The 21,618-nt window shown below is 42.0% G+C and overlaps 1 protein-coding gene across 19 annotated transcripts in view; it reads right to left on the bottom strand.

Moving 5' to 3' along the window:
* Positions 1-21,618, bottom strand: part of LOC121595846 (calcium/calmodulin-dependent 3',5'-cyclic nucleotide phosphodiesterase 1-like) — a 269,467-nt gene that overhangs the window by 6,617 nt on the left and 241,232 nt on the right. For all 19 annotated transcript variants that reach the window (XM_041920138.1, XM_041920147.1, XM_041920139.1 and 16 more), the window contains one exon: positions 454-703. In XM_041920138.1, the coding sequence (XP_041776072.1) occupies positions 454-703 (250 nt within the window). The remainder of the gene's footprint in view (positions 1-453; positions 704-21,618) is intronic.

Here is a 21,618-nt window from a genome sequence, read left to right as displayed (position 1 = left end):
AAAATATCGTTTTCAATTTCCTGTGAAAGAAGATACTAATGCAGCGCATCGCATCGAACAATGCCCCCCGAACACAATGGAAACTGGTTTCCACCGCGGACGGAAAGGACGTTGGAAGGGTTTTGCCTTTACAAACGAAAGCGTACACTATTGTGTCCTGGTGAAGATTGCGCGCCTTTCCTCAAACTCACTTCCCTCTTTTTTGGCAAGATGAAGGCGCTCTGGCTGTGATTGTCTGCACGGTGTGTAATTGATTTTTCTCTCCGCTGTTCGATAATGGTGCAGGATCCGTGCATTTCCGTGCAAATGTGATTTGTGCCGAACAAAACACACCAAACGAAGAGAAAATGTAACCGTTTTCAGCTGCCAACTGTTTTGCAGATTGCCATTTACTGCTCAGAAGAAGTAAGAAAAGCGGCGCAACCCCCTTGCATTGCTACATCCCCTACTCACCTTTAGCACGCGTACGACTTCGGGCGGAAATTGCATCAGCGCGGTACTGGAGACGCGCCGATAGATCCGATCGACGAAGATGCCGGCCCGGATGGCGTGCGCCACCGAGCGGAACTTGGGCTTCTCGTCCGACTTCTTTCGCGTCGTCGCCAGCTGCCGGGTGAAGGTGGATGCCAACCATTCGCGCACCTCGGGCGGTACCGCGTCCGGCTGCACCTCGGATAGTTCGTCATCTTCGTCCGCCAGGCGCCTGTTGTTTTGTGTTTGAGGGTGTGTAAGAGTGTGTGTGTGTGTGTGTTTTCCCATTTCGTTACCCAAAAATGGCGCGATAACCATTTTGTGGGATAAGAAAGTGGAAAATGGGAAGAGAAGATAAAAACAACGTTCCGTTAGTAGCTGTCAGTGTTTTTTATTTAAAAAACAAAAACAGGAATAGGTCAAGAGGTAACAGAACAAACCAAACTAAAACGTAAAGGTAATTAGAAGAACAAAACAGAAAAAATGGGAGTTAAAATATAAACTATGTTGTAATAATGGTAGGTGGTTTTAGTAAAAAGAAATTGCAAAAAACAAAACATGTTAAATATAAAAAATAAGTTAAAAGAAATGAAAGAAAAGGATATACAAACAATAAACTAATTAATCAATAACACTATTATACTACTTTTATTAGCTTTAAAAAAATACAAACAAATAAAATTAGACAAGCAGCATACTAATGAGTAGCTTTTACATACAATCTAAAATAACTTAAAATCAACTGTATAAAATCACAAAAGGAAACAAGTAAAGGGTTTCTGCACACGGAGACAAGCTGCTGTTGATGGAAGGATACTACGTAGCAAGGAGATCGTCTTTTGGTCCGTTTTTTAGTCCTTTTTTGATTGTGCTCTGTAAATGACTAAATCATAAATATAATGTGCCCCCCAAAAATAGTAGAATAAGTGCAAATATATTATACTGACGAGATTTTTTGTCATATTTGTTTTGCTCGTTTGCTTCTTTTGGCCATTGGGTTTGTACGAATGGCTTCATATTGCTCCTTACATTTCCAATACAGTTTCAAATAAAAGTAACAATTAAAGTTTATTACCTTCTAAAAGCTCATTAAAATTAACTTTTAACATTTTTTTAAACACAACACATCTAAAAACTGTCTCCGTTCGTTACGGCAAACCAGTCGCTCGACAGACGACAGTCCGATGGCGTGCAAAAGTGCAGTTTATTAGCAACGGAAATTTATCCCATTGTAAGTGCGGTGCAGTGCGCTCTACTCCAATGCCATAAACGACGACGACGATGATGATGATGGTTCGGAACACTTTATTGTCCTGCCGTTCGTACTGTCCCATCATTTTGTCCCAGAGTGTAGAGTGTGGGTACGCTCAGGGAACAGGCAGAGCAGTTCTTTGACCGTTCGATTGGTTGGCGGTGGCTTTTCCATTACGAAATGGTGTTTGTTTTTCCTTCGCTTGCCCGTTTGCCAACTCCATTACAAATGGTTTATTGGCGTGTGTGGTTTTCCGGGCTGTGTTTTTATTTATCGGTTTAAAAATGGAAAATGAAAGTCCAATTACGTAGGTGTTGGTACCGGTTTTGTGGTACGGGGTTTGTCCCATTCGGTGAGCGGTTTTGTAATGACGGCTTGTGGAACAAATGCATTTGGACTCGAATTTCTTTTTTTTTTATACGAGAGAAGCATAGAATGGATTTATAATGTCATATATAATTTTCAAGAGAACTATTCCTTTGCATTTTACGTTGGTTTTGTCCACACACACAACGTATCAACCATAAAATATTATATTTATCATCGATAAAAATGATTTGTAATTTTAAAGTGTGAAATCTTCTTTTCTTTGCACCAGGTGAAATATTTATTCAAAACTGCCCGCTTTTGTATTCGACCAAAAAAAAAGCTCCAAAAAGCTCTTTTTCTGTTCACTCCATTCGTTGTGTGCAATATTAATTTCTATTCTGAAAGAGAGACTGAGGACTAGAGAGCGAGAACAATTTCAATTCCGCTGCGCTGCCTACTGTGATATGTAGGGGAAAGCGAGGCAAAATGAGCATGTGGGGCAAAATGGGCACCTTTTTGTTTGAGCATTATCTCACTACAAAGATACATTCCAATGCTCAAAATATATTCACTGGAGAGTTCTTCGAACACCTTGTATGTTTTATGAACCTTTAATAACAAATAACCAAGAAAAAAATCAAAACTAGATAAAGTACCATTTTACCACTTTTAAAATAAACTTAAACCAGTGGCATAGGGATCCGTGGGAGTTTTACATGGTATATTGTTAAAGATATGATATTTCTATACAATTTGTCTGAAGAAAGCAAGGTACAAGGTATTTGTACAAAAATAACAAAAAATACAAAAATACTTCCCGTGGGGCAAAATGGGCCTATGCTTTTGACATATGGCGCTTGGTGAGGCTATGGTGTTGTATTTGTCCTGCCAATAATGGTAACAGGCACAGCTTCAAAAGATTCGATTTTGTTGATTGAAACATGTAAAAAGTGTTTTAATTTTGATACCTTATTTTTGGAAGAATTTTCAGGGCTTTCCTGAACAGCAAAACAAATACCTCGGCCTATCGAGAATACAGTTTACGAAGCGTGCGCAAAAGCATAGACCATTGCCTAAGCGCAGTTTGTATATTTATTTGTTTATGTCGTCAAAATTTCATTTCGTAAAGCATCAACTATTATTTTAATCTTTTTTCATGTGCTCAAGTTATTTTCAGGCTTTGTGGCAGTTTTCATCCATAGATAAATGGTGGAGGCATGTAATAATGTAAGAATAATTTGTATTTTGTGGCATATTGAAAGGAATATTTAGTAAACAGCTAATCATGCCCAACTTTACCCCGCTTTCCCCTACGAAACATGATCAAAAATGAAATTGCGATGAAAACTTGTTGCGTTTTTCGAGCAGCCTGGCTGTCTGTGTGAATGTGTATGTGTGTGAAAGGAAACAAACCCTCCTCCCTCCACCCCCCCCCCCTTTAACCCAATACACTGTAATAACGCATTTTGATGGATTGAATCGCTGATTGAAGGAACATAAAAACAGTGCGCATCCTGCCGATAGCAGTCCGAACTCAGGTTGGTTGTGGCGTTTTTTGTTGCTTTTCTCTGCTCTTGTTTTACAACTTTTATGCCAAACTTATCAGGCGTGACGATAAAAGCGTGTGTCCGATTTTATGGTGCACCGCTTATTCAATTACTGTTTTATGGTTGAAATTGCTGCATGATTTTGCTTGGAAAAGTATGTCTGCGTTTGTGGGTAGATTGAATCTTGAAATTAATTTTAAAATTTAATTTACATTCTTTATAAAATAACACAGACATGCATTTACAAAATTAATCCTTTGCTGAGAATGAAATGGCTTGTCGAACGATGTTCGATCGGAGTGTCTGATTCGCTGAAAATGGCTCTTCACTGATTGAAAGCGCATTTCCTTCCATCCATCAATTGTAATTGGCGTGAAAGCTTGCCCAAACAACAACAAAACCAACATGCCACGAACGTTTCGCTTCCATTTCGTGCTATGCGCTAAAAATTAATCACCTGCTCGGTACAAAGAGTACTTTTTGTTGTTAAAAATAAATCGCCGTTTTTTGTTTGCTTTTGCGCCGTTCGTGGGAAATAAATTTGGGCGGCTTTTATTGAGGCTTGTTTCAATTAAATGGTACATTTTTTTGTCTTAATTGTCAAGCTTGACCGATCATCAAACCTATAAAATGAATCATTACGAATGAATGGTCGTAAATGGGAGCCAAAATCAATGCTGGACTGTTCCATTTTTTGATGAAGGTAAAATAAATTAAGTTTGGCAAAGTATGAGATAGTGAAATAAAAACAGACAGACGAGAAGATTCGAGTAACGAAAACTTTCATTTTTTTTTCGTTTCCGGGTAATGATGGTTGAAATGAAAATGCGGTCATGTGTTAAGTTTGGCGCATGGAGGGAAAATGGATTTTATAAAATACATTCGTTTTCATTCCGAATCTGCCGCTGTTTTTTTTTCAATGGTAGCAACAATATAATTCTTCTAATTTTTTCTGGGATTTTCATCCGCTGTGTGCATTCGTTTTAATGTAAAATTAATTATAAAATAACAGTGTTAAGAGGTAAGATTTTAATTGCATACTGTACGGTAAGGCAAACAATGCATGCATATCGCTGCAATTTAATACAACGGAAGAAACACCATTTTCGTTGAACAGGGTGAACGTGGCCCACGACTATAATCAAGCTGAGCGGAAGCTTCATTCAAATGAGGTTGACATGCAACGCTCCATACTATGCTTCGTGGTCGTAAAATTGCAACTGTCCAGCCCAAAACGAGCATGTCCGCGGAAGGTACCAGGCAGTGTGTTACAACCTGGTTGCTGTTTTTGTTTGCAAGCTCGTACCTCCGGCTGCGTGCAGTGTAGAAAAACAATCAACCATAGCCTGGTACATAATGTCTAGCAGCTCGATTGTTTCCGACAGACGGGGACGAACGGATAACACCAGCCGTGTACGTACGGTCAACTCCGGTACCAACCGGTGCAATTAACGACAACTTCCGGTTCGCGTTAATGGGTCATTAGATGGGGACAGGATCGAAATGTCCCTTTTCACTGTGTGTGTGCTGTTTATTTTTTTTTAACAGACTGTAAAGCCAAAGGACAGGATCCCTAACCGTACGCGAGAACTCTCGTGCCCGCCCATACTCTAGATCGCGGTTGAATTGCTTTATAATGAGCGTGTGCACCTACCCGCCCTGCTGCGGGGACTATCTTCCTTCCCCACAGCCTTTGCCACGGCCACGAAGCCGGTAATTGCGGAAAATGATATTTAGTTTAGCATTGTTTTAACTGTACGCTCTCGCTTTTATTATGCGCCAAAGCGACCGTACTAGTTCTAAGGGGGGGCGTGTAATTAGTGAAAGTCGCCGGTACGCGGCGGGTTCATTATTATTGTTCGGCGCTTGCTATTCATGAGGAAATGCTGCGCTGAAAATATTGTCGCTGTTCTAGATGGGGAAGGTGTTTTTTTTAATATAAGTGGAAATTTTATTGTATTAGTTTTGAATGATTAGATTTACTTCCATAATGCATTTGTTTTATTTTATATTGTTTTATAACGATAATGTTGGATAGAAAACTCGTAGTGGCAATGTAAAATATACTGCTAATAATATATCAAATAGCTATAAATTATGTTATTCAAATAGAGCAGACAATTAGAATTGAAATGTCCATCATTTCAGCTAAAAAGCTTATGATTATTTACAAAAAAAATGTTTTGTCTTTTGATTGAACGATTTAATTATTATTGATTACGACCGGATTGTAAATGTAACGTAAAAAGCTTTGTAAAATTCGATTCAATGAAGTCAGTAATGTAGAGCTATCGGGCTAATGAGCATGGAAATATCCTGAAGAAGATAGTAAAGAACACTTGAAAGACAGAGAAAACCTTTTTAATACTTCTTCGTGTGAAGACAGTTTAAACAAGGAAGCGAGACAAAACAGGAATAATAAGGTCATGGCCACGTTATTAAACTTGACCTACTTGGCCTGATTGACGCATTGGAGAGAGTTTTTTCTCTGTTTGGTGAAAAAGTGATAAAAATAACTTGTTTGATGGTTCGTTCATTTTTAGAAGATATTGATTTTCTTATGCCAAAGGCAACAAAACACCACAAGTACCAGGCGTCTCCACCGACATACGAAGACTAGAAATGCATTTATACCGAACCCGGCGATAGTGGGAGAATTGTGATTTTTTAAATGACATGAATATATTACTCAATGAATGATTGGCCGAAGCCTTTGCTACTGAATAAAAAAAAAAACATCTTTTCTAATAGGTTGTTACATTTACCCGTTTAATTGAAATGGCTTACGATCTTCTACAATTAATTTAGTTCAGGAAATGATGCCTCAAAGCCTTCAGTAAACCTAGCTAAAATGGATTTTTTGTATAACTATTCCACACAAATCCAAAGCCTTCCAGCAACGTATATCTCACACAACCAAGGGTAAAGTTGGTTCTCCCGTTTGTAGATTCTTACTCGATTATTCGCCTCCCTTTGAAGTGCCCCGATAGTGCGCACGATTGTTTGCAGAACGCCAGCAGAATGTAATATCTTTCTGCAGCCTTCAGCTGGTGAGTTTGCTTTTAGTAAATTAAACTTTGCAGCAGCAAACCACATGCTCAACTTACTTGCCCGAAGCACTACTACCACGAATCTGCATGCGTACTGCACGCTGCACATATGAACGGTATAGCAATTTCCCTCCTTATCAGCACAAACGTGCATATTTGTGCATTCCGAGAAAGCATATCGGGCTTCGCTCATTATCGACCCTGCACTGTAGCGTTCGTTCTCGGGGTTGCGAGGGACAGAAAGAAGTTTGTAGAGATGCAAATCATAAGCCACATTTAATTTCACCTTGCGAGCCAACTTCCAAGACTTTTGAGCATATATCGGAGTGCTTGAGTGAGGCATGTGTGTGTTTCTGAGTGGCTGAGCGGGGCTCGTTGTTTTGTAGGTTAAAAGGTACGGTTTTAACCACACCGGAACTGACGAGCAACGCACACGCTTTGGCTTATTCAAGTTTCGGGTACAAGTTTGAGATACCGGGAATATGGGGGAAAGTTTGTTTGGTGAGTTTATTTTTCGGTTAAAATTTCACCAGTCCAACCCAGGCTTGGTGTGGTGTTTTGCCAAATTTGTTGTACATTTCGTACAGCGGGGAGCCTTTTTGTGGCTTAAACTTTGGCTTTTGGGTTAAGACGTAACGGTACGTGGAAAGATTTCCTCGAGTGCGTATTTGCTTCATTTTATTAGCGAAGTGAATGTGTCGAAAGCTTAGCGCAAAACGTTGCTTTACGTTTGTTGGATAACATTTTCTTCTTTCCATCTCTTTTTGACAGCAAACTATTGAGCGTTGTGCAGCAACTGACTATCCGAACATTTCGTGTGTGTGTGTGCGGTCGTACAAGTTGAAAAAGTTCATCAGTTTTAATCACCACACCTTCGCTGTTTGCCGGAGGAAACCTCTCATGGGTATAAAATCCAACCATTGAAAGTGACGCTGTCTAAAGGTAAGTTTTGTGGATTAAGATTTCCATCTCCATTCAAGCTGTCGATGGTTTTAAACCTTCCACACCATATGCTGCTACCCCCTCCTCTTGGTACATGATCCCTAGCCAATTCCGAATCGAAAACAAAGCCATATCATGTAAAGTTTCGCTCCAGCGACTACTAGCAGGAACAGAGAATGGAAGGCAAAAGTTCGGCACTACACGTCATGCTGCTCGGTTACATGAATTAGGGGAACGTTTTTGTCTTATCGTATCGTATGGCTGGTTCAGTGAATTTCCAAGCACGCCCTTTGTTGATGGAATCTGAACACTTACAGTAGTGAAGAGTAAAACGTATAAATGGGACCATATATCATTCATCCATCAGAGCTTGGGAAGAACCAACACAAGAAACTATCCCTTCACAGCTTACATAAATACACAAACGTGTTGCTATTGTTCTATTGATGGCACTGTTTCTGTTGAGACTAAAATAGTGAGCGGAATTGAGCAGAAGAAATGATGAGCGTTGATGAATGGAAAAAGTGTTAAGCCAAGAGTGCACCGTGGGTTTTAGGCGGCAAGATGTGCTAGCAAAGGCAACAATAAGACAATGTTTTGCCTTTCAAAGGTATTGTATTTAAAAACGAGACAGGATAAACAACTTAGAAAACAAAATCTATTGACTAGCAGGAGGAAATGTAAACGTTCGCTTTGTTTCTGTACAGTTTCTGCTCGGAAAAGCACTCATTTCTTTTACAGTCTTTAGTTTCAATTCAAAATTGTAATCACTTTGAATGACTGTTCTTTTATAAGCTACTCTCTGTATTTTGAACTAGCACATCAAACTCAACCTCATCTCACGCATACTTAACCAGAAAGCGAACGGATGCTGGTGTAATTCGTCAAAGTATCATTCATTACGGCTGTCGGTCGGATTGTAATTAAGTGGGAGACCATTTTAAGCCCGCGTTGTACATCGTTTATCATCGAAAGTAGGATAAAGAGCGGGTGAGAGTGTGTCGTTAATTCAATGTGCTTTTGCTTCCTCGATCAATCCCACTTCAAGTGCACCTTGGATACCACGTAGCACGAGAAAGGATAACGAAGTTGATAATTAATAATTAAATAAAGGGCTGAAGCAAATCGTTTCCTATGGCAGGTGATTGTATTCTTACAATTACAATGAGCGTTGCGGAAAGGTAAGCACTGGAAGCGTTGTTAGTGTTGCTAAATGGGTATATTCTCTCGCTCTAGATGTCCCTGAAAACGCCCTGGGTAGAGAATGAGTTTGTGAAATGAGTTGAGTAATGATGTCCTGAGAAAAGCTTGATGAGCTAGGATCAAGTGTAGAGAGATTATATTTCTTTTGTTTCAGTCGACAGCAGCCAGATTGTAACAGGTAATTCTTGGCACTAGAGAATTAATAAACACTATCAATTAATAAAGATCAAATGTTAACAATGACTGCCATTGATGTAATTCATAATAAGATTGATAAGATAAGATAATAAGATGTACAGATGAATTGACATAACGTTTGCATTAACATACTGGAACTTTTTACGGCTTACTGTAGAAAACAAACTAAAAGTTTGATAATTTATTTCCATGAAGATCCGTTGAAAGGTAAAAGTTTACTTGCAAAAATAAATCTCTGTTCTTGCGAGCTGCCTGTCGTCCTATCCGGCTACCCGGAATTTTCACCATGTCAGGCGAAGACATGCGTGTAGGCTTGTTTAAGGCCTACCTTCGATTTTTATCAATTCCTCCTAAGCTTTAGCAACAAAATTGTTGAAGGAGAGCTTTTGGATCATGTTTGTCAACAAAACTTCGATAGGACACAGCTGGGGGATGTTGGACCGGTCCGCGGACTACGGTGACGTATCGAAATTCCGTCGACAATTTGGCTAAATGATCGCTTTGAATTTTGGTGTTATTGTTTCCCGCTGCAAAGCTAGTGTACGTGACATCTACTTTCTTATATGTTTGTTCATGTTCCTCTGGTACTAAATCACTATTTGACCGGTTGAATCGATCTCCCAGCCAAGCGAACGCAGCGATGTAGCAACTTGCCCTCGGTTTTTATTTTCAGCATTCTTTGGAGCTTCGTGTTCGTCTCTCTGGGACGTCGGCCATTCGTAACTGGGCTTTCTGTCATTACTCTGATTGTTGTCTAATAGTGCTAAGATGTTGTAGATGAGGAAATGGGCTTATACGAAATCCACCAACTGCCGCACGGAGTCCGTTTTATACGCTACGGGGTGTTGTTCTCTGATCGTTATATTCAAGTAATAGAACACTTTTAGATGTGGATCTTTAGCGTCACTATTCTTGTCATATGTATATATATAGTTATTTGCCTACTAGTAAATGAAACTGAACTCTTGACTTTTTGATATTCCCAAATTGGTAATGACGTCCACCATCAGTATGGATTTGTGGTTGAGAAAGATTCAATTGAAATTTGATTGAAATTGAAAATGGATGGTTTTCAATATAGATTTAATGATTTTTTTTATATTTGTTGCTTTTATAACACTCTACCAACCTCTATCTAATTTCCGTCAGAGAACTTTCATCCCTACTTAGCAGCTCAACAGCGACATCCACCGAGCAAAAGGTGTCAATTCCATTTGGGATTATGTTGTGCGTCCTTGTGTGTTGAAATTCGCACTCGCATAAAGCACGGTAACCTCGTCGATACCATCTTTTACCCCAGTCTTTACGCGAGCTCTCACACCGTACTCGTATACTGCTTTTAATCAACGCAAGCGTTAACTGCAAAGCGTACTTTGCTTACTTGACACCATCATAAGCACAGGCTCGAGTAAGAGTAAGCGTAAGGGAGCAAAAGGAAACGCAACTCCGCGACTCATCCGCACTCGCTCGAGAAAGACGATAGGAGCGAGCTGTGTTTCGCGCTGGTTGGCTTATGAGTTATGCAAAGCATATCATTGACAGTGGCACACGCCGCCAAACGATCCTTTCACCTCGCTCCGTAACCGGGTGTGGATTTGGTGGAGGAAGATTTACTTCCCCGTTCGGTACGGTGATCGCACACTGTCCTGTCCTATTCAAAGCTACTCTACGCAAGATTCCGATGTGCTGGCATCGGAGCTGTATGGCTCCGTTCTCCCTTTAGTAAAGGGCGCCTCTTTTCGAGCGTATTGCTATCGTTGCCGGGAATTTCGTTATAAATTTTAAATCATCTCCTTTGCACTAGCGGTGATGTGCGGTTGTGAAACAAGGAATGGGGCGAACCATGTTTGCATGCTTCTGGTGCCGACATGGTGCACCACCACCACGCTACACCGCAGCCTCTGTACGGCGAGACATCGTGATCGTGCCCAGTGCCCGTTGGGAGCGATGGAAATGCTACGAACCTATATATACACGCTGAAAAACATGCATGTGGGGTACCAACCTCACCAGAACACGGTCGGTGAAAAGTGTTTGAAACATCGTAACATTGGAGAGAGTGGAGTTTTTGCTTGCTGGGTTTTTGTTGTCAATGTCCGTTCTATTGGAAGGCCTCCTTGGGGAGCAAAAGGAGCTCTAAGGGGCTGGGGCGGTGCCGATCGTCTCTTTCGAACCATCGTTGAAAGCTTTCCCTCAACCGACACCGGAAGAGAAGGGGTAGAGAAAAATGGGGAAGTTTTTAACGTCTGAAAAACGGCGTCAAGCTTACCGCTGTACCACGGGGGGAATTGGTACGATGGCTTTCGCCCGTACCGGATGTCCGTTGCATCGCCTTGCCCTCCCCTCCCTGTCGATGTAGAAATTTCTTCCGGACGTAATTTACAGCTTGCCGTGTCATGCGGGGTAGTACGTGCGCACGTTTTATGGGTGTATGTGTTTACATTTAAACGTTACGTTCAATTAGATGTGAAACATATTCATCCCGAGCGGTACACGATGACATGCAGAGCGTGTGTGTGTGTGTGTGTGTGTGTGTACGAGTCTGTGATCCCCCTCCTGGGAGAATCACCGGAGGAGGCACCACTGGTACCGAACATCACAACGAACCAACACACGCAGTGCTCTTGTATATGCCATTAAAATTCCATATCCTTAAGTGATTATTGCGAATAAATTCGGTGTGTACATTCAGGGCCGACCCGAACGCGGTCTGGAGCGGAGTTTTGAAAGTATGCAAAACCCGTGTTTACCCGTGAGGATGGTTTGGAGGTTCATGACAGGGGATAGCTCCTCCTCCGGGGTGAATACTCCAAAGGCATAAAGGCATGATGGAGAGTTTGTAGCGCAGCGGCATGTGGTACTGTTTTCATAATGAAATTATTCCTTCCACTAGACGCAACGGCAAATTCCAACATTTGTCTCTGCAAGGGAATGAGTCTGATGATGATGATGATGATGTACCATCCGGACAGGAATTTGTTTCCGTGTTCGTCTTGCCAGACTGACGGAGGGTTTGAGGTGTGTGTCACTTTTGATGTCTTTATGCTGCGCTGGTGGACCTACCAAATTGAGCGTGTGTTTTCGTTCATGATTGGATTCAATATTTCAAACATTGCTTGTTTTGTTGATTTTTATCTATATTTTTAAGCTCAATACGGGATCGGTCTTGTTTGCTTTGCTTAATGATGTGTGTATTAAATTCAAATGAAGTCAGTTATGATAGAAATTGGGAGTAACGTTTCGGCGTGGTGATGAAATCAAGTATTTTGTAGTGAAGTCATTATTTGGAAAAAGATGATCTTCTTTACGCTTTCATAAATCATCGAAACACTGTCTGAATATTTCACAGCTATGTTTATACGAGTCGTAATACGAGTAAAAATACGTGCGGTCTTTTTTACTATTAAATTTAAGAAGCTTATAGTTTATGTTGCAATAAAAAATATGCAACCATTCCACAGCTACGGTGCATGAAATACGAAGCAAATTTTATGTCTCAATCGAGCGGAGAATTGCTTATTTGAGCTCATATGAAAGACAATATACAGAATGAAGTATTAAAAAAATAACATAATAAAAATATATCACAAAGCTATATTAAAGAGTTTATTAATTTAATAACAATATTCATAATTTAATAACAATATTTATAGCATAAAAACCGGTTGGTTATTTCTTTTTTTGATGCAAATATCATAGTCTTTGCCACTTACGGCTAACTTAATTCTATTTTCTATTCGCGATTACTTATAACATTTTAAACCTTCGACAGCTAACATTTACCATTCAATCCTCTTCCCACGTGCTCCGTAAATCCCGCAAAAAAAAACGACACTTTCAATTCCTGACGCTATTTATTTGTGGCGGATTAGTACCAGAGCAAGCCAGCGCATTTTTCGAGGCCCAGGATTAAGCACTGTTTAAAATATTTGCTACACGGTCTGACTTGTCGCGTCTAATTAAAACTGTCCACGAAGGATCAACCTTATCGCTCGCGCGGCACTTTTTCGGCGAAAATTAATCATTTACAGCGCCAAATTCCTCTTGATGGCGATGACAATGGCGAGAGCAGAATAGGAAGAAGGAAAGGGGCAGGAAGCAAGAACGCTCAAACTGCCACCCCTTTTGCTAATCATTAGGCTTATTTGTGGGTACAGCCAAGAACGTCCTATCGCTTCAATTTAAACCCTGAAGGTCCCTGGAACCTAACGGGTTTGGGAAAAAAACGAACCCGAGAGCTTAGGAGGAAAAGGAATACAACATCGTTCAACAACCGGCTCTGGGAAAAGCTTCAGCAGCACGGGTCGAGCTTTGATGGTGATGGAGTTAAAATGTTCTATTTTCGTTTAAAAAAAGGTCCAACCACTCCCAACCGTTGTCTTGTGCCGGGAGGATTATAAGTTCGTGTCCCATCGGTAAGGTCGATCATTTTACGGCCAATTTATTGTGTGCTTGGTGCTACTATCGTGTCCTGGGTGCGTGCGTGTGTGCGTATAGAGTGATAGGAGTACAATAGTAAAGATTTTCAATTTTAGATCCTAAAACAAACAACCCAAACAAATATGGGAAAAAAAGAGATCACGGCTAGCCTGGTAGGGCGCTGTTCGATCGTATTCGATATTAAAGTTCCCCCCATTTGTAACGTGCAACCCGTTTTACATACTGTGGTCGCAGTACAATGGGACGCACTGGTTGAAGAAGGTTTATGAAGGGATTTTTTACCCAATTCAGATGAATGGAATAGACTTTTGGAACACCGGTATCCATCCTGGATGGGTTCGATGAGTGATGCTTCATATAAGCTTGCACGTTGAAAAATCCCTGGCTTTCAGCTTCACCTGACCGGCTGTGACGAAGATGAAAGGGCTTTGGTCAGTGGAAAGAATTTGAAATGAATGTAAAGCCATTTTTTGCGGTAATTGAGTTTCCCTCCTATATGAATTCATTTGGGTTCTGGGTTCTGTAAAACAGTAGCCCTAGTAGTTCATGTGGATAAAGCAAATTATTTCCAGCAACGTATGGGTGGGTTTTGGTGTTGTTACCATGTACAACAAATTGCTTTGTTTTCGGCAAAGCAAAGTTAAACAGATCTCCTCGAAATGCGGGGTAGCGATCAGCAATCTAATTTAAAATTGTGTCTTATGAATAGCGAAATTGCATCTACCAGCAATGCACACGCCCCGAAAATTGCATCCCTGTTTGCTCGAACGACCCTCAAGCTACCCGTGACGCCCAGTGAAGCACAAAAGCGTGTCAGCCTTTCCGTTGCACGCAGAAAGCGTAGCAGCTTCCTTCCCAACCAGCACAATGCTCGGCACAAAAGAAAATGCTCCAGAAACCCACGATTTTGGCGAACGAGTGTTCCAGTTTTACTGTCGCCTACGGGACGCGTGGCTGTAAAAGGCGAGCTCGCGTTTCTCGCACGCGTTGGGGAGTCGGCACCACCGAAAGCGAGATAATTTATTAGTTCAGTGCCAGCGCTCGAGCTTTCTCTGTGTCTGTGCGTCCGGCTGCTGTTCGGGAAACAGCTGCTTTGGAACGGTTCCAACTGCTGGGTGGGTCCGTACAGTGGGGCAAGATGGAACCGGGTTTTGGGGGTTGGTTCGGGATTGCTTTCAATGCTCTCGGTGTCGAAAGGGAATCGTTCTGGCGCCGTTGGTTTCGCGGCAAACTCCAAAGCTGTGCCAGTTTTGGCTGGGCAATAGTGCACAGCGTGTACCCAATTGTACTGTTTGGCATTGTTTTTTTGTTTAGAAAACAACCATCCGTAAAAGGTGGCAAGGCCGGAAAGTGCCCCAGAGGTCGTTTCGATTTAACCACCAGAAGCATAAATTACACGAGTCTCGTGATTCACCACCCGCTAGAGGAAGCTTGAACGCAGTGGCTTTACGAAAGGAGCTTTCTTTAGGGGCTGTAATTTTTCGGGTGGATCATTTTTGGCACACTTTTATTGTTGCGAGACCTAGTGCGGGCCAAAATCTGGTGTGTGAGAGTGTGTGTACCGTTTTGGGAACGTGCACAATCCGTGACAGGCTTATTATGCTGCTGTGGCTTTGCTTTTTTTTTGGGGCAATTGGATTTACACCACGACAAAGAAGATTGTGTGTTTGTGTGTTTTGGCGCCGACCTTCGAGTGCCATTTTGCAAAAAGGGCTGTAAAATTCACTGCCATTGTCATGGTTAATGGTGTTGCTAAGGGAGCGCATCATCTAATGGCAATAAAGGGAGCCAACAGACGGACAGTTGTGTTGGGTGGAAGTGACAAATAAATAGACACAATAATTGGGGGGCAATAATTTCTTATCCTAAAGCTTTGTTGTCGTACGTAGAGTGTTTAGAGCTTTATTTTTTCCCTTCCATAATCATTGAAAGATGTGTAGAGCGAAGCTTTTAAAATAATTGCTAAAGAAGGAGTTTATGAGTATCTGAAACTAAAAAGCTACAATTATATTTAATAATAACATTGCAGTCTTATATGTAATCAAAACTGTGCTAATTCACCTTCAACTGAACCACCAGTTGTTTTGTGATTTCACATGTATGATCCTTTATAAACTGTTTAATAGAAGAATACCAGCTAAGCTAAGCGTGAAAAACAAGTTCCATAAAATCAACTTCACCATCGCAAAGCCACCGAGTAATTCATTTAAACAAAAGCAAACCACAAATTGAAGCATTAGCGCTGGTGCTTCAATCATCACTTTTGCTTCGCTAACCAACCACACCACACCACACCACGCTTGTGGAAAACAAAGGATGAATTAAAGCTTGCAATGGAGTTGCAAATTGAATTTTGCGCATCGTTTTCGCTCTTCCCTGGTCCCTGGTCGCGTGTGCCGAAACTTTTCGATCAACGACATTGACGGCAAAGTGGTAATCGTTGCCCACCGCGTCCCCAGTGCCAGTGTGTTAAACTTTTCCTCCTCTCCGCCTTAGTACGGTGAATTAAATCAACGTTTAGTGCAACCGCCCCTGTCCAACGTGGGACCAACTTTTCAACCACGTTTGAAAGGATTGTTCGGTTCGATTTGCTCCGCACAAACGCGGGTGTGGTGGTGAGTTGCTTTGGGAGTATGCTTTTTTTTTAATTCGTGACCACTGTACAAATGTAACTGGAAATGCTGTTTGAATGTAGTTTTGTAACAGATTTATGATTTTTTTTCTAAGATTTTTGCATGTTATTGGGTTAGGCAAGAACCTTAACAAAATCCTTTACATTCCATTTTTTATGAGTATTAAGAGTTTCAGCAATATTTACATGTACAAAAGAGGAATTTTTAGCCGCAACATCAAACAATTAAAATATTTTATAAAATTTTCTTTGATAAAAAATACAAAAAAACTGAATAAATTTATCATTTAAGTTCTTTTACTTCTTCATGATCGTGAAAAAGCATGGCCTCCTATTCCATGATATCCACTGCAGATGCAATTACCATTAAGCTTACAATTATGACATTCAAAAGACAGTTGCTAAAGCTTTAAGCTCTTCTTTTATTTAAACAAAACATAATGGTATTAGTTTACAGCTGTACAATATTTTACTCGATCACTGGAAGGACGCACCGCAGCACTAATGCATTAGCACTTTCGGTGCGGTTCGTTGAGCGCCCTTTTCGGTGTGCACCGTTCTGTGTGACAGCTTTGGCTGCTGCCATCGCATTCATGTAAAAAGCTTGTGCTAGTAACTATTTACAATCGCACTCCGCTTGATGGTTTTACCCACCGTGCCTGAAAGTTTTCCATTTTTCAAATGCATTTGAATATACATTCATAATTGTACCGCAGCGTGAAATGGGACAAAGAGCGAAGGGAGCCACAATATGGTACAATATTTAGTTCGCCCTTGTATTCTGAACATAGTAAACTAGTTTAATAGTATGTATTTCAATTGCTTGTGTTTCCCCCCATTGCTGCTGTCATGGTGCCGCTCATGAAAAAGCATATTGCATTACACTACACTCTTCGCCAGAGTCAAACCGGGGCAAAAGTTGCGTTTAATGATGGTACGCTGTGTTCCATGGAGAATCAGCGTTCATTAGAGAGGGAGAAACAAAAAGCAAGTAAAGAACGACCAGCACGGAAGCGAACGCTAATAAGCCGAGCGCGAGTTGTTTGCACTGGAAATAATTTACATTCAATTCAGAGAAACTTTACAGTTTGCAGTACAGTTTGCGCTTCGAGCTGTGCGAGCTTGAGGCTAGGGTGAATGCTTCGTTTCATAAGAAGTTTATTGGAAGAATTGCGTTTTTAAAGCGCAGAGTTAAACTTATTGGCTGAATAAATAAACCCCATCCACTCTTTATTTACTTACTGCACCAGCTCCTTAATAAGGCTATGAAGTATGGAGTGTAAAGATGGGAACAGGATTTAATAACATTATTAATTGATTGAAAATCGCCAAGGATGTTTAATAATTAACTGCTTTCGGCAATACTCACACGGACTTGCTCCCACCTTTCTTCGCTCTGTTGATGGTCGATTTACGAGCGTTTCTTGTTCGATACCGCAACGAATGGATACATAATTTATGCGTTGGTAGAAAAAGGTAGAGAACATCGTTCGAATCAATCAATGTAGAACATTTCGATTTTGCTTATAACGTTCTGCCAAATTCCGCTTAAAATTAGCTACACTAAATTGTGCATAAAATACTCGCAACTATCACTGGGTAGGTAGCTCGAAGCTCTGTTTTTGTTGCCAAGGATTTGTGGTGAAGTAGAGGAGTTTTGTTCGGAAGTATCCGCTGGTCAAATACACGGGAAGAGGTACTAGATTGCTTCATCCTTTACAGTGTGACCGAGCTAGGCAATGACAGTGCCATTAGAATGAAGCAGCTTTCCGAATAGCGGGCTCGCCCGCAACCCAAAAACCAGAAGCGTGCCTGATGTGCCATGTTCCAACTCATTGACTGATTTACGAGCTCATGAATAATCTTGGCATTGTGTTTTGTGTATGTGTGTGTGTGTGCGCGCGTCTGTCCTCAATACGGGCAGCAACGGAGGCAGTACCATCATCGATGTTTGTGCTTCCGGCGGGCTCGTTGCTGCACCGGAAACCACCAACCATCGTCCCTGGGAACGACCGTGGGAAGAGTTATATTGAAAGCTCTGCACATACGAAGCCTGCTGTGACAGATCGATTCGCTTGTCTGCCTTTGCTGTCCCTCCTCCTCCCCTTCATCCTCCACTTTTCAGGGATTAGTGAAAGAGCTGCCTGTTCTATGCCGCCGACTGTGCCTGTGTTTTAACCACAATTTTGCTGAATAATTCTTCCTCGTTGGGCACACGGTTTGGCACATTAACCCGGAAGCGAACGGTTCCACCACTGTCTGCTGTGTGCGCAGACCCATAAATCATTGTTTTTTGACATGGTCATGTGGGGGGGCGGTACGCTTACTATAGGCTCATCTAATGATAGTGGTTTTGGGGGTTTTTAGGCGCCCGGCATACATTTAAGCCGTAGAGCGTACCATATTCCTTCAAGGACACGACGAGATGGATGGCATGATCCGTCATCAATCCGTTCGGCCCTGTTTTAGCCTTTTTTTTATTTTCCTGTAAACAGTTAGACTGCAAAAGTGTCGTATGTGTATTTCGATGGTTTTACTAATAATGGAGAGTGTTGAACACATAAAGCGCACACAAAACACCCATCAACGCAAGAGCCGCCGAAACTGCCGGCAGAAGGGGTGAAACAGGTCAGGCAGGACTAATCTGTCTGATTAATGCTCAAAATTAGGCTTGGGGCAGGCAAAAGTGCTCAGCTGATGAAAATTTAATAAGCTCCTGCATCGGGATGCGATCATGAAAACCGAAGCGACACGGAAAAGGCCTCTTTCCCGGTGTCTTGGTGGTTTTTGGCTTTAGGCTCGAATTAAGCAACGAGACTAGCGCACCAAGAAAAAAAAAGGATACGTCGTTCCATGGACCAAAGGGAAAGTCTCTGCAATCCAGCAGCGTTCTGAAGGAAATGATGGTCTTCCGTTTTTTTGCACAATTTTCCCGACTATTGAACGTAATAAGAAGCCTGGTTATATCCTAAGGGACGGGTGTTCGGTTTGCCCGTGGTGGAGCTTTAATTACATTTACGCCGACGGTGCTCGACATTGTGATTACAGCACCGGCCGATGGGATTAGCACCTTTCGCTGGGGCGGTGCCCGGTGTATCTCAAGAGGCCGGTAGCTGAACGTAGCTGGCCGGTAGAGAAGGACATTTTTCTTAATTTGGAAAATTATTTCACCGGAATCGCTGGCCAAGGCTGCCTATTCTGCTAATGTTCTTCTGCTAATAATGTATACGGCAAGCATTTTCTTAGGCGTGAGATGGTTAGGTAATGGTAATAAAATTATCTTTATGTGTGTGCTTGTGAAGGGTAATATTACACATTCTCAGGAAAATAGCGTTTTTCTCATCATGTCCGGCATCGTTAAAAGAAATCAGAGTTCCAATCATTATTTTGCACATTTATTCCAGAACACGTTTCACGCCACAAACCAAATTTAGACTATTAATATTCCAGAACTCGGTTCTCCGACGTTCACCGGAATAATAATACCCTCAATAGGCAACCGGTCCCGTTTTTCGAACGCTCGTTCCCGCCTTTGTTTCGCTTGAGTGATGCGGTTTCATCGGAATGAAATTGTCCGCGTCGAATCGCACTTTCCAATGAAAGATAGAAAATACAAAGTTCAACCATGGAAATGCGTTCGCGGTCCCAGGTCCTAGGCAGGCACCATGGTTTTTGTACGGCTTCCTGTACCTGTGCGTTCCGCGTTTTGTTGTTTCACCCGGAACAATGTGGTTTCAATACAATGTAACACTGTTCATGCTAGCTTGATTGGCGCTATAGCAACGAGAGAGAGATAGAGAGAGAGAGTGCACGCGTGTGACAACTGTCAGGTCAAAGGTTGGCATATTTGAACGCGTTTATAGCTGTGCGTCCGAAGTGGGGTCACAGTGATGGGTTGAAGCATTTATTTTTTTTCTTTTCTATTTTTCAACATTTCGTGCATGAAGTGTTGTCGTTATTCAGGCCTGACCCATTGCGCCCGCAAACAGTTCAATATTAATCATCGAACCTTCCAGCATTGTGTCATTCGGCAACGACTGGGTTTGATATCCGGGTAGAGGGGCTGGGTGAACGATTTCCAGAACACTCGACCCGTTTCAAGCGAAGTACAAATAGCGATACCGACTGTTCGATTGCACTTCCGGGTTACGGGGTTCGTCGTTTAAAAGGCTAAAGGTTATAGAAGCATCAGACCAACTGATGAGAAAATTTGGAACACAATTGCACCATCTGTGCCCAAATGAAAACACTCCAAAGACTCTCATTCCCCTCATTCGATGAGAGCACGCTTTATTGGCCATCGGGTCAAACACGCTTACCTGTTCTCGTACTGGTAGCGGATGAGAAAGTTCACCAGATCGATTGCAACCGAGCGGCAGTGCTCGTGGCAAAACGCTGGCCCCGGCTGGCGACGCTTCGTCGTGGACGAAACGCTTGACGTGATTGTCATCGCTGCCGTTAGCGTGGACGAGGAGGAAAATCCTTTCTCCTGCCGGTGGACCGTATGTTCGCGTCGTCTGAACATGGCATGAAAGTCGTGCACACAATTCACACACACAAAAGCTCCCGTCATGTGCGAAAGCTCATCAAGCAGGTTGTAGCACTGTTCACACACAATAGCAATACTTCCGGTAAGGGGATGGATTTTACAGCCGTTCCACCACTCATGGAGTGAAGATGAAAAACCGCCTTGCGCTTGGAACGTTCAACCGGAGACTAAACGTAGCTCCGGAAAGAAAGCGGCTTGTCTTGTCGGGTGTAATTACATTCGATTGGTTCGTGTTGGGGCGGTGTGTTTCGTAGGTCGAATGAAAACACTAGCAAACACTGTAATTATAAGAAGCCAAGCCAGCCGAATCTTCGGTGAGTCATGCAATGCAATCGATTTTTGTTGGTTGTGGCCAGGCGGTGTAAAGGGTGTGTTCTCATGGTAGCAATAGTAATAGAACATTACGACGCTGACGAGGACAGTATCACATTGAGAGATGAGCCAGACAGAAAGACACTCATATTTCTTTCCATTGAGGCGTTGTGTTGCGCTTGATCCTTTAATAAAAGAACACCATGTTCTGTAAGAAGGAACCAAAAACCAAGCATACCAGGCGAACGTAAAAAAAGGAACAAAATACACCTGTAGCCAGTCTGTACGGGATGATGTACGGCTGTCGGATCGTGTCGTGTCAGGCTCTAATTGATTCTCAATTAAAACGCAACACCGGAGCAAAGTTGTGCTGTAGTGCTGGTTCAGTTTTTCCTTCTGCTTTTTGCATCCATCCCACTACCAGCAGGTACTAAACTGGATGATTTAAGACAATTACAACGGTTCAAGTACACGCAAAAAAGAACGAAGAATCGTCTGCTCATCAGCCGCAATGAAAAAGTGTGTAAAAATCGGAGGGCACAATCGAAATCGAAAGGTGGTCGATGATCGAATTAATCAACCCTTCTGCCAAACGGTTTAGTTGGTGTGCCCCATTTTTTCCCCTCTCCCCCCTTTGCCTTCTGGCTCTTCATTTAATACCACGGTGTCGAGTGTGCAATTAGGCGACAGCTCTTAGCGCGCGCTACACTACC

This window comes from Anopheles merus, chromosome 3R, assembly GCF_017562075.2.
Source record: "Anopheles merus strain MAF chromosome 3R, AmerM5.1, whole genome shotgun sequence".
Lineage (NCBI taxonomy): Eukaryota > Metazoa > Arthropoda > Insecta > Diptera > Culicidae > Anopheles > Anopheles merus.
The sequence above is the reverse complement of the archived record's forward strand: the minus strand, read 5'-3'. Positions and strand labels throughout refer to the sequence as shown.